Here is a 12,692-nt window from a genome sequence, read left to right on the forward strand (position 1 = left end):
CTTACAGAGTTTAGTTTTTATTAAATGGAATACACATTTGTGCTGTATAAATATAAAAGTGTACCTTTTGAAACAGGAATTTTATTATGAGGCTTGAGATCTCTCCATACATTTATTTGGTGGAAGTTATTTGGCAGTTTTAAACTAGGGATGCACGGCTACTTTTTACAATTTTTTTTTTTATTATTATTATTATTTGCGGATACCAATTACCAATACCTACTGCAACTGTTTTATTTACAATTCAACTGTCAGCAATGGTACAAAGCGTTGAAAAGTTATTTATAAATAAAATAAATTTTTTTAATTTTCTCTATGTGAAATGTGTAAATATATAATGAACAAAGCAAACAAAAAAAAAGGTTTTAATTATTAAAAGCTTATTAAATAGAAGTGAGCAAAAAAATTAAAAATCAGCAGGGAAATATGAATTAAATAGAGAAGGAGAAGAAGTTAAAGCGGGGTTCCACCCTAAAGTGGAACTTCCGCCGATCGGAACCCTCCGGGGGTGGAGATACCTGTAAAAGACAGGTATTTACACCCACTTCCGGGCATAGACTCCCGTGGGAGTCTATGTCATTTCCTGCTCTGCCGCGCTGTCTGCTGGGACACACACGGGTCCCAGTGACAGCGCGGAGAATTCCTATTGCGCTGCGCAACTCGCGCATGTGCAGAAGGGAACTGGGAAGTGAAGCCGATTCGCTTCACTTCCTGATTCCCTCACCTAGAATGGTGACTGCAGCAGCCGAGAGCCGAACGATCGATCGGCCTCGGCTGCCGGCATCGCTGGAACCAGGGACAGGTGAGTGTCCATTTATTAAAAGTCAGCAGCTGTAGTATTTATAGCTGCTGGCTTTTAATTTTTTTTTTTTAGGTGGAATCCCTCTTTAATTACAGTTAGAGTAAATGTAATGTGATTGTAGCTGTATTAGTGCAATTGTGACAGAGAAAATTGAGTACTGTCTGTGATACTTTTCTTATTTGCACTAACATACAATTTTTCAGGACAAGCTTTCGGGGTATGTCCCCTTCTTAAAGGTCCAAGCAGTACTTGGACCTTGAAGTACTCAATTTTCTCAGTTAGAGTAAAGTAAGGGTTAATAAGGGGTTAAACAGAAGAACATTTAATAAGAAACAAAACTTTCTTTTTTTCTTTTTTTTTACACTTCGCAGGTTGCTTTAACCACTTACAGACCGGACCATTTTGCTGGTCAAAGACCAAACCACTTTTTGCGATTCGGCACTGCGTCGCTTTAACTGACAATTGCGCGGTCGTGCGACGTGGCTCCCAAACAAAATTGACGTCCTTTTTTCCCCACAAATAGAGCTTTCTTTTGGTGGTATTTAATCACCCCTGCGGTTTTTATTTTTTGCGCTATAAACAAAAATAGAGCGACAATTTTGAAAAAAACATTATTTTTTACCTTTTGTTATAATGAATATCCCCCAAAAATATATATAAAAAAACATTTTTTCCCTCAGTTTAGGCCGATACGTATTCTTCTACATATTTTTGGTAAAAAAAAATCGCAATAAGCGATTATTGATTGGTTTGCGCAAAAGTTATAGCATTTACAAAATAGGGATAGTTTTATAGCATTTTTATTAATATTTTTTTTTTATTTTTTTACTAGTAATGGCGGCGATCAGCGATTTTTATTGTGACTGCAACATGGTGGCGGACCCATCGGACATTTTTGACACATTTTTGGGACCATTGTCATTTATACAGTAATCACTGCTATATAAATACAGTGATTCCTGTGTAAATGACACTGGCAGTGAAGGGGTTAACCAGTGGGTGGCAGTGTAGGGGTTAAGTGTTCCTAGGGGTGTGTTACTGTGGCGGGGTTGGGCTTTCATTTAGTGAACACTGATCTCTGCTCCAATCACATGGAGCAGAGATCAGTGTCACTAGTTGCTAGGCAAAATGTAGAAATGCTGTTTACACGGCATTTCCTCCATTCAGCCGTCCCGTGAGACGATCGCGGGTATGCCCGCGGCGATCGAGTCCGCGGGTCCCGCGACCGGACTCACGGGGGTCCCTACCAACACGCCGGCGCGCTCCTGATGGCAGGGCGGCATTGAAGATTGGACGTACCTGTACGCCAATATGCCTGCCCGTGCCATTCTGTCGACATACATCGGCGTGCGCTGGTCGGGAACCGGTTAAACTGACTTCACCTGCAGTTTGAAATTCATCCCTTTGATCTGTAGTTTACTAAACAAATACAAAAAGAAATCATGTTTTTGTTTCAGCGGCTGAGCAATGTTGATAAACATTGTCCTGTGTTTTTTTTTTTTTTTTTTTTACCATTTCAGCTGTCCGTGGGGGAGTCCTGCTGACAACTGAAAAAACGGAGCATGAAAGTATCAGGTATTGGAGCATTTGCACGAGTACCGATACTTCTATAAACGGTTACTATCGGCACCGATGCCAGTATCAATGCAGCCCTATTTAAAACCTTGCTTTTTGTTATCTCATAGTATAGTTATTTTATTTTATTACGAAAGCTTATTTACTGGAGAAGGAAAAAAGCTGCATATGTGGCTTTCAGTGTTTGCTCCTAACTCTCATATTAAGGAACCTCAACATAAACACAAGGACATATATGGAAGCATAGCAATGAAATATATTTTTCCTCATTAACATTAACTAGTGTAATTATATTACTTCTAATATATGTATTAAAGGTCCGTTTTGTGTTTGTAAAACAAATTGTGTATACTTTAATAATTGCTAAACTTATGGAAGAAAATTTTATTTTATTTCATTATAACAGATAAAAATACTGTATAAGCAGTTAAAGCAAAAGTGAGAAACACGTTTCTCTCTTCTCTTGATTATTTATACTCTCTAGAGAAATTTAATATAAGGTTATGTTTAAATATTTACTTAAAATAAACCATCCATTTTCCTATTTCTAAAATTGAAATGTAAGCATTTCTTGTTAATTTTACTGATAATATTCTGTTCTAGCGGGAGCAAGAGAATGCTATGGCACGTCTAAAGAAGCAGCAAGAAGAACTGGAGCAAATGAGACTGCGTTATCTGGCAGCAGAAGAGAAGGACATAGTGAAGAATGAACGCCTGGAACTAGAGGAGATCAGGAACGAACTAAATAGGTACATTTAGTAGTTTCATTGGTGACTTCACATTGCCTACCTGGAAATACATTGCACCCATCCCTCCACTGTTATTCTCTTGTATGCTCCCACTCTGTGCAGAACAGCCAAGGGTTGTGTCTTACCTCCCAGGCATACCCATCTATAGGCACCTAAACCCAGAGGGATCACTAATGATCGGTTCAACGTGAGCAGTGTGACTATGATTTGCACTGTTCAATTTTAATGTGAACATAGGGCTTTTTAGTGATAGCGAGTTCAAGAAGCTGGTTGGATGTGTCAACTTTGGGACATAATGCATCAGCTAGTAGTGCATGAATGGATGAATCAGTTGCTGCTTGAATACATGTTCTTCCTTACCCTAGAAATATGAAAGGGACAAGCCAATTTTTTGGTTTCTAGGAGGGGAAAATGCTGGCTGTCTTTCACGTGCCATATACATTAGGCTTATCACAAGGAAAGAAGGTGCATTTGTTCTTGGTGTGAGAAGTTTAATCGCTTGTAGTTATTTATGTTGGACTATCGAAGCAAAGATAACATTATAACTTTGCAGCCCCTTTTAGTAGAATTCTCTCTACTAAAACACCTCTAAACACTTAACCTCCCATACCAACAAGGGCTTATGTAAAAAAAGAAAAAAAATAGACCTCTATAAAGCACAACACCAATTTGTTCCCGTTCTCTTTTGCATGCTCCACTGCACATCAATTCTTCACCAAGGCACTAGCGCCTGTTCTTGCTCTTTCTAACTTGCAGGGCAACCCCATAATGAGATATGTGGATGACCACCTTCTGAGGGAGCAGGTGACTTGGGCCTTGTCATCTACTGTCTAATGGAATTACAGAGATTCAGGTGCATGCAAAATCCCCAGAAATCAGTGCTGGATCATCCCATCACTTGGAGTATCTAGACTCGATCTTGTATACCACCCTGACCAATGTTTTCCTCCCCCTGGACAAACACCAGCTCACGTTTTTGTACTTTACATCCCAACAGCCAACCAACCCTTCACTTACGTTTGAGAATTTTGGGCTTAATGGTGGGCACTTTTGAGGCAGCCCCATATGTCCAATTTCACTCCATATCATTGCAACTCAACATTCTGGCAAGGTGGAACAAGAAGTTAAGTGCTGACATTTGGGAAATCTTTAGTCCCAATCGTTTGAAGGATTCTCACAACTAGCCTGTTAGGCTTTGTGGGGTCCTAAATACCCTTTGGTAGAAGCGTCTTGGTTATTGGAGAAAGCACATCTCGTAATCAATATTCTGGAACTCATTGTGATTTGTTTATACTATCACTGATAGACCTCTCATCTATATAAGATCATCTGACTAGGGTTCAGAATGTCAATTCCACGGCAGTAACTTGCCATCGGGGAGAAATTGTGGGAATCTCAGCTGAAAGAGAAGTGGATCTGATTCTGGCTTGAGCAGAATTTCTCTGCTCTAGGAATTTTAAGGGGACAACATTGTCATACCTTGATTATAATATGGTGTTTGGAGGCTCTTCAAGCGATGTGATTTTTGTCATTTTGGATTTTGAACTCAGTTTATTTAAGTTCATAACTATGCCGCAATTGGTCCCTTCATAAGGCTACTTTTGAGGTGAGTGCTCCTCTGGTACTACCTATCTATAGTTTGACAGAACTTCACATTCCAGCTCTGTCTGGCATGCACATCTCACTCTTAGAAAATTGGCAGGTGGATGTCCTGATCAGCCTTCATTGACTGAACTTCCAAGAATGATCCCATCCCCCCTGGGGTATTTTAAGACCTCTGATGCAGGTGAATAATGCCGATTTGTCTCAAGGTCCATCAACCATTTAGCTTTTGCAGTGGATTCTCTGGAACCCCCCCCCAGAGTATGCAGATCTTCTGTCCCTAGGACATGTTTACCATGCTGCTTCTTGGGTGCTTGACTTTACGGGAAAAAGAACTTCTAACAAAGTTTACCATTGCATGTGGAAGACATGTTTTACAAGATTTTGTGCAGTGGATTTTGTGGTACAGGCCTTGGTAATTATGTCAGGTAGTACGGAGAATACAATGGGTTGTCAAACTATGAGCTTTGAGATTAAGTTATCCAGGGTTGCAATTTTAGGAGGACAAAACTTAATTAACTATGCTATCCCTGTGCTGCCATCAAGTTTTTCAAATTATGTATGAGAGACAGCCAGCACTACATGTGATTCACACACTAAATGAACAAATGGTCTCTGTCATGTATGACTCCAGTCATAGTCTCTTAATGTGAGTGAGTGTTTTTAACGGCTGATTTTAAATAAATTAAGCATAGGCTTTGTGTCGCTAATGTTGTAAAGCACTGTGTAAACTGTCGGTGCTATATAAATCCTGTATAATAATAATCATGTACAATGCTGCTGGTAAACTGACGTTTAGGAGCAGTTGGGTGTTTTTTTGTTGTTTTTTTGTTTTGTTTTTAGCTGCCCAGAACTCTCCTCTGTTATCTTATCAGTACATGTACACAGGGTCATTTTATAGTCGTTTCTAGGCAGTTGAGTTTAGAAGCATTTTTTGGAAAGCAAAAAAATGCTATTAGGATGGATGTTCAGAGGCATTTGAAACAACGCAATCGCGTTCAGTTTACAGGCAGTTTACATTTTTGACTATTTGGGGAAAAAAAAAAACCCTGCTAACGTGGCATGTAAACGCGGCATATCGGTTACTATCTGTCAAGTTAAATTGTTCAGAAGAGGTTGTAAAATGTCCCGTGTACATTAAGCCTTATTGTGTCTTGAGGTATATTATGCATCTTGTTGAGGAGAACACTGGAGACAGTTGTGGAGGAGTGCTATAAAATCTGGTTTTATACACATCCTGGTGACATAACCTGAAAAGGAAAGGATTTGCTTACACAGTGCACTAAAATGTGTGGCACTTATAGACTTTTACAAAGTATGGTCACTGTGGGGACACTAAAATTATTTATTGCTGGCAGATTTTTTTTTATCTGATTTGTTTGCACATGAATGTTGGTGGAAAACATTTTTTCTGTATTGTTTATTGGGTTTGGGATTTAGGAGGAACTTGCCATGGACATCAGCCAATATCACTATTAAGTTTTTATTATTAATGATACCTACATAGGTAGGTGTTTTCCAGGCTCTGGTTATCGATAATTCAGTGGCAGTAAAAATATGATTTTAGTATTCGTTCTGTGTGAGATAATGCAGGGGCTTCAGTCTTCCATTGAGTTTAATAAATCTTTGTGACGTGGAATTTAGATGTTATGGAGACATAAATGAATCATATCAGACCAGGGAGTAAAGATCAGAGCAACACTTGCTCTCAAAATGAGTAAGCCTAAAAGAAGTATAATTGTAAAGCATCATGTGAAGCTAGCTTCTAATTTGAATGTAATGGTAATGTTCTCTTAGGAATACGTGAGAGCTTTAAAGCTATTGATAGGTTTTGATTACCTAAGGCTGGCCATAGATGGTTTGAATCTCGGCTTGTTAAGCAGGAATCAGACAAAATTCAAATCGATCAACTTGGGTACAACTAGCTTGCTGGATTTTACATAGGCTCATCTCTAGTGGCTGGTATAACCACAGGAAATTTGCTCCGCATATGGGCTCTAAATAAATATCATGGAAACCTTGTTTGTACGGCCAAAGATTGCTTCCTATTTCCACAAAACCAGGTTGAAATGAGGTACAATGAAAAATTTTGAGTATAGCAATATGTGATGTGAATATAACAGAACAACGAAAATTGGGTTTATAGTTTTTTAGACTGATGCATTGGTAACCAAGGAAGGGTGGATGGGTATTTGGTGACATTCTGTTGTATCCAAAGACGCCCTTAGTGCATTCCATCCATACATCTTGAATAGTGTGTTGGTAGCTCTTTGACAGTCAGATGTCACATCATGAATTCCTTTTTTTGTCTTTAGGTTAAGACTACAAGACGACAGAAAGCAAGCCCCTGATACTAGAAATGTTGCTGATCCAAGACTGGCCTTTTCGGGGTCCCACAAACAAGATGAAGGTTTGGATGACTTCTTATCTCGGCTAATTGAAGAAAGGGACACTTTGTTAAGGACTGGAGTGTATACTCATGAAGACCGAATCATTAGTGAACTGGATCGTCAGATCAGAGAAATCATGGCAAAAAGGAGCATTAGATAGGGCTTGTTTCATTTGACCACATATTGGTCACTAATAATACTGTACATAGACTCTGCAGTGTTTTTTTTTTTTAACACAAGATAAGTATTTTTGTAATTTTTTAAATTTAAGTTTGTACTAAATACCCGTTTTATTTATAAAATGTATATTGTTATGTTCTGTACATTTGCATTTTGTTCAGTTTGTTTTTTGAATGAACGAATACAGGAGCTGAAAGAATTGCATATATTTGTGCCTTGAAAAGGATAAATTTTGTCTCCTATGATTTCTTAACAATTCTTTATTAAATTTGTATTTAAATTATGTCATTACGTGTGCTTTATGGTTATGAATCGCTGACCGTAATGCGGATACCCGAGAAATGGCTGGATCCTAACTGTTATATAATGGCTGTGGCATCTCAAACATTTGAAGCAAAGTGTATCACATCTTCAGGGTCTAAAGCCCCATACACACTATCAGTTTTTCTGCTGAGTTTTTCCTTCAGGTTTAGCAAAACCATGTAGTGCAAGGGCCTGCCTGATTGCATACAAATTGAAACTCCTAAGGTTTGACCTCATATTATATGGTTTTGGTAAATCTGAAGGAAAAACTCGGCAGAAAAACTGATAGTGTGTATGGGGCTTAACTGCTTCGCGCCCGCCCTATAGCCGAAATACGGCTGCAGAGCGGACGCTAACTGCCGGGAGGCCGTTCCTGAACGGCCTTCTGTTTACTTCCGCAATGCGCGCTCCTGCGAGCGCGCATTGGAGAAGTTCTGTGCTGGCCGTGTCCCTCGAGCACAGCCAGTCACAGATAGCTGTAAACGGCCAATCACAGCAGCCGTTTACAGCGCGATCAACGTGTCCAATGTGAGATGATCTCATATGTAAACATATGAGATCATCTCTCATCTCTCAACATATGAGATCACAGACAGCGTGTGAGAAGGGAGAGATCAACGGCTGCAGCGGCCGTAAGTTTAAAAAAAAAAGTGCCATCCTCGCCCAGTGCCATCCTCCCCAGAGCCACCTGTTAGTGCTATCTGTCTCCAGTGCCACCTGTTGTCAGTGCCATCTGTCATCAGTGCCACGTGTCATCAGTGCCACATAGTGCCATCTGTCATCAGTGCCACATATTGGTGCCATCTGTCATCAGTGCCACGCATCAGTGCCATCTGTCATCAGTGCCACGCATCAGTGCCATTTGTCATCAGTGCCACCTGTCAGTGTCACATGCCATCTGTTGTCACTGTCACGTGTCATCAATGCCACTTATCAGTGCCATCTGTCATCAGTGTCATGGGTGCCACGTATTAGTGCCATCTGTCATCAGTGCCACGTATAAGTGCATCTGTCATCAGTGCCACGTATAAGTGCCATCTGTCATCAGTGCCACATATTAGTGCCATCTGTCATCAGTGCCACGTGTCATCAGTGCCATGTATAAGTGTCATCAGTGCCACGTATCAGTGCCATCTGTCATCGTTGCTGCGTGTCATTGTCCTGGTGCTCCAGGGCCTTAAAAAGTGTAATAGGTAGTCAACAAGTTAGATGTGTAATTTATGCTCCTAGAACATGTGACGGCGCTCCCTGCATGTTGGGCCTCTCTATGTGGCCAGGCTGTGAAAAAGTCCCACACATGTGGTATTGTAATACTCAGGAGGAGTAGCAGAATATTTTTGGGGGTGTCATTTGTGGTATACACATGCCACGTGGGAGAAATAACCTATTACAATGACAATTTTGTGGGGAAAAAAAATATTAATTTTGCAAAGAATTGTGGGAAAAAATGACAACATCAAAAAGCTCACCATGCCTCTTACTAAATACCTTGGAATGTCTACTTTTCCAAAAAGGGGTCATTTGGGGGGTATTTGTACTTTCCTGACTTGTTCGGGTCGCAAGTGAGATAGTCCACCAGTACATCAGATGTGATCAATATTATGCGATTCGCACCACAGCTTGTAGACTCTCTAACTTTATCAAAGACCAAATAATATCCACTAATTTGGGTTATTTTTACCAAAGATATGTAGCAGTATAAATAGTGGCCAAAATTTATGATGAAAAATTAATAATTTGCATAATTTTGTCACAGAAACAAAGAAATATGCGGGTTTTTTTCAAAATTTTCGGTCTTTTTTTTTCATTTATACGGCAAAAAATAAAAACCCCAGAGGTGATCAAATACCACCAAAAGAAAGCTCTATTTGAGGACAAAAAATTCATTTGGGTACAGTGTTGCATGACTGAGTAATTGTCATTCAAAGTGTGAGAGCACCGAAAGCTGAAAATTGGTCTGGGCAGGAAGGGTGTTTAAGTGCCCAGTAAGCAAGTGGTTAATAGTTTAATTTCAGTGTTTTGTTTTCCCTCCCAGAATGAAGGTAAACAAAAGAGAGGCCCTCTGCTCTAAAATCTTTAATTAGGAGAAGCTATCTTATTTCATAATAGATTATAGTAATAGGCATTTCACATTTCCCACATAATACTCCATGCCAAACACATAGTAAAAACTCTTTTGTGTAGCTTTCCTTCAACCGCTTAGCAACTGCCCACCGTAGATATACTGCGTCAGGGCAGCTTCTCTGCACCAGATCACATACCTGGTACGTGTTCTGACAGTTCTAGGTCTGGGACATGCCGGCAACCCACTCCCGCTGTGCTTTGACACAGTGGGAGTCAATTAGCGGGTCCGGAAATGCCTGCCGGGACCCGCCAGTTTTTCAGGAGAGAGGCAGAATGGTATGTAAACAAGGCAGATCACCGTTCTGTGAGAGGGGAACGTACTGATCCTGTGTTCCTGCTAAGCAGAAACATGGATCTTTACATTCCCCCAGTCAAAGCACCCCCCCCCCACAGTTGGTAATCACTCCCAGGGAACACATGTAACCCTTTAATCGACCCTGATGTTAACCTCTTCCCTGAAAATGTCAGTACAGTGACGGTGAATATTTTTTTTAGCACTGATCGCTGTATTAGTGTCACACATGAAAAGATGGCACATCTTTTGATGGAAAATAAAATTATCTTCCTACAGAGGGTCCTGCTAGTTACTTTAGAAGATCCCTGTCCATCTCTCCTAGAGTAACCACCTGTCTCCTGGAATCTCCTCCATGCTCTTGAGACTGTACTGGGAGACACAGCAAACCTTCTGGCAATGGCACATATTGATGTGCCATCCTGAGGGAGTTGGACTGCATGTGCAAACTATATAGGGTCTAGGTATCGCCTCATGCTACCAGTATTTAAAATCCTGAGGGGTTATACCATGCCTTGTGCACCAGGTTCTATTTCACATGCTACCAGTAGTGACACTGACCCTAGCCAAATGCAAAACTAGGGAAAACCCGTCAGAAAAGATGAGTAGAGAAAAAAATGTCAGTGGCCTCCACCTGTAAAACCATTCCTGTTTTGGAGGTCATCTCATTTTTGCCCATCTAGTGCACCTGTTAATTTCATTGACACCAAAGCAGCTTAAACTGATTAAACCCCCCCTCTGCTACTTAACTGACTAGATCAATATCCCAGGAGATTAATTGACTCAATGCTATACTCGGATTACAAGTGTTAGAGATATATATATACACACACACACGGTAAAATAAGTATTGGACACGTCACCATTTTTCTAGGCAAATATATTTCTTGACACAGTGGTAGTCAATCTAAATGTGCTACTCCCACGATATTTTCACCACATGTTGGTAACAACCCATGCAATCCATACATAGAAAGAAAGCAAAACAAATAAGTTCAGAAATTAAGTTATGTGTAAAAAAAATTGAATTACACAGGGAAACCGTATTGAACTGAAATGTATTTAATTCTTCGTACAAAATCCTTTGGTAATGACTGTTTCAAGACACCTCCTGTATGGAGAAACTAGTTGCATCCATTGCTCAGGTGCGAATTTGGCACATTGTTCCACACAGTCTTCAATTCTTGAAGGTTCGGTGGGCCTCTTCTATGAACTCTGATCTTTTGTTCTTTCCATGGATTTTCTATTGGATTCAAGTCAATTCAGTGATTGGCTGGGCCATTCTAGCAGCTTTATTTTCTTTCTGTGAAACCAATTGAGAGTTTCCTTTGCATATGTAAATGAGAAGCTGGAAATGGTATACTGTCTGGAATTGTCTTGTCTGTTTTAAAAATTAATAACAAATCTGGATTATAAAGAGTTTCCTTGGCTTTGTGTTTGGGATCATTGTTTTGCTGAAATGCCCACCCTCGTTTCATCTTCATCATCCTGGTAGATGGCATCAGATCTTTGTAAAAAAAATTTACATATTTCCATTCATCCTTCCTTCAATGATATGAAGTTTGCCAGTACCATATGCTGATAAATGGACCCACACCAGGACGTTCCCACCTCCAAACTTTACTGTTGGTATGGTGTTTTTGGTGTGATGTGCAGTGCCATTTGACTTCCAAACATGGTGTGCATTATGGCATCCAAAGAGTTCAATTTTGGTCTCTGACCAGACTATATTTTCCCAGTGTTTCAGACTTGTCTAAATGTTGTGCAGCAAACTTTAACCAAGCTTCCACATGATTTTTCTTCAGCAATGGAGTCTTGCGTGGCTAGCATGCATTACAGGCCATGGCGGTTGAGTACATTACTTATTGTTTTCTTTTGAGACAATTGTACCTTCTAATTCCAAGTCATTCTGAAGCTCTCCACAAGTGTTCCTTTGTTCTTGGACAACTCTTATGATAATTATTTTCACGCCTCGTGTCAGACATCAGTACTCAATGGAACATTCAGAAGTCTTGAAATCGTTGTGTAACCAATGCCATCAGTATGTTTTGCAATAATAAGGTTGCGAAGGTCTTGACAGAGCTCTTTACTTTTACGCATCATGAGATGTTTCTTGTGTGACACCTTGATAATGATGCACCTTTTTATAGGCCATCCGTTGAGACTGAAGCAGCTGATTAATTTGTACTCACAAGGGGCAGGATTGCTTTCTAATTACTGATGGATTTCAGCTGGTATCTTTGCTTTCCATGCCTTTTTGCGCCTCCTTTTCTTCATCTGTTCAATACATTTTCCCTGTGTCATTCAATTTTATTAAACATAACTTAATTTTGAAGTTATTTGTTTCAGCTTCTTTGTATGTATGGATTGCATGGGTTGTTACCAACATGGTAAAAACTTCATGCCAATAGCGCCTTTAGAAATATAGTTACCTATAAAAAATTATAATGGGTTCAATACTAATTTTACCTGGTGTGTGTGTGTAAACCGAATTATGCTATATTGCTTTTCTCTGCCATTCATTCATTACACTGGGATAGTCATGGGACAACAGAGCCCAGCCATCTACACAAGCTCTTGTGACACCTGTCATGGGAGTCCATTATATCTGGTGAGTGAGAGGGCACACAGAGGGGGGAGCACGGACTGCACAGAATATTTGCTTTTTCAGCACT

The 12,692-nt window shown here is 40.0% G+C and overlaps 1 protein-coding gene across 2 annotated transcripts in view; it reads left to right on the forward strand.

Moving 5' to 3' along the window:
* The window catches only part of CEP120 (centrosomal protein 120), a 152,127-nt gene extending 144,541 nt beyond the window's left edge, over positions 1–7,586 (forward strand). For both annotated transcript variants that reach the window (XM_077462186.1, XM_077462185.1), the window contains 2 exons: positions 2,981–3,126; positions 7,044–7,586. In XM_077462186.1, the coding sequence (XP_077318312.1) occupies positions 2,981–3,126; positions 7,044–7,278 (381 nt within the window). In that variant the 3' untranslated portion in view covers positions 7,279–7,586. The remainder of the gene's footprint in view (positions 1–2,980; positions 3,127–7,043) is intronic.
* The last annotated feature ends 5,106 nt before the right edge of the window (positions 7,587–12,692 follow it).

The sequence above is a fragment of the Lithobates pipiens genome, unplaced genomic scaffold, assembly GCF_037356315.1.
Source record: "Lithobates pipiens isolate NorthernLeopardFrog02 unplaced genomic scaffold, aLitPip1_a1.2 Scaffold_3, whole genome shotgun sequence".
Taxonomy (NCBI): Eukaryota; Metazoa; Chordata; class Amphibia; order Anura; family Ranidae; genus Lithobates; species Lithobates pipiens.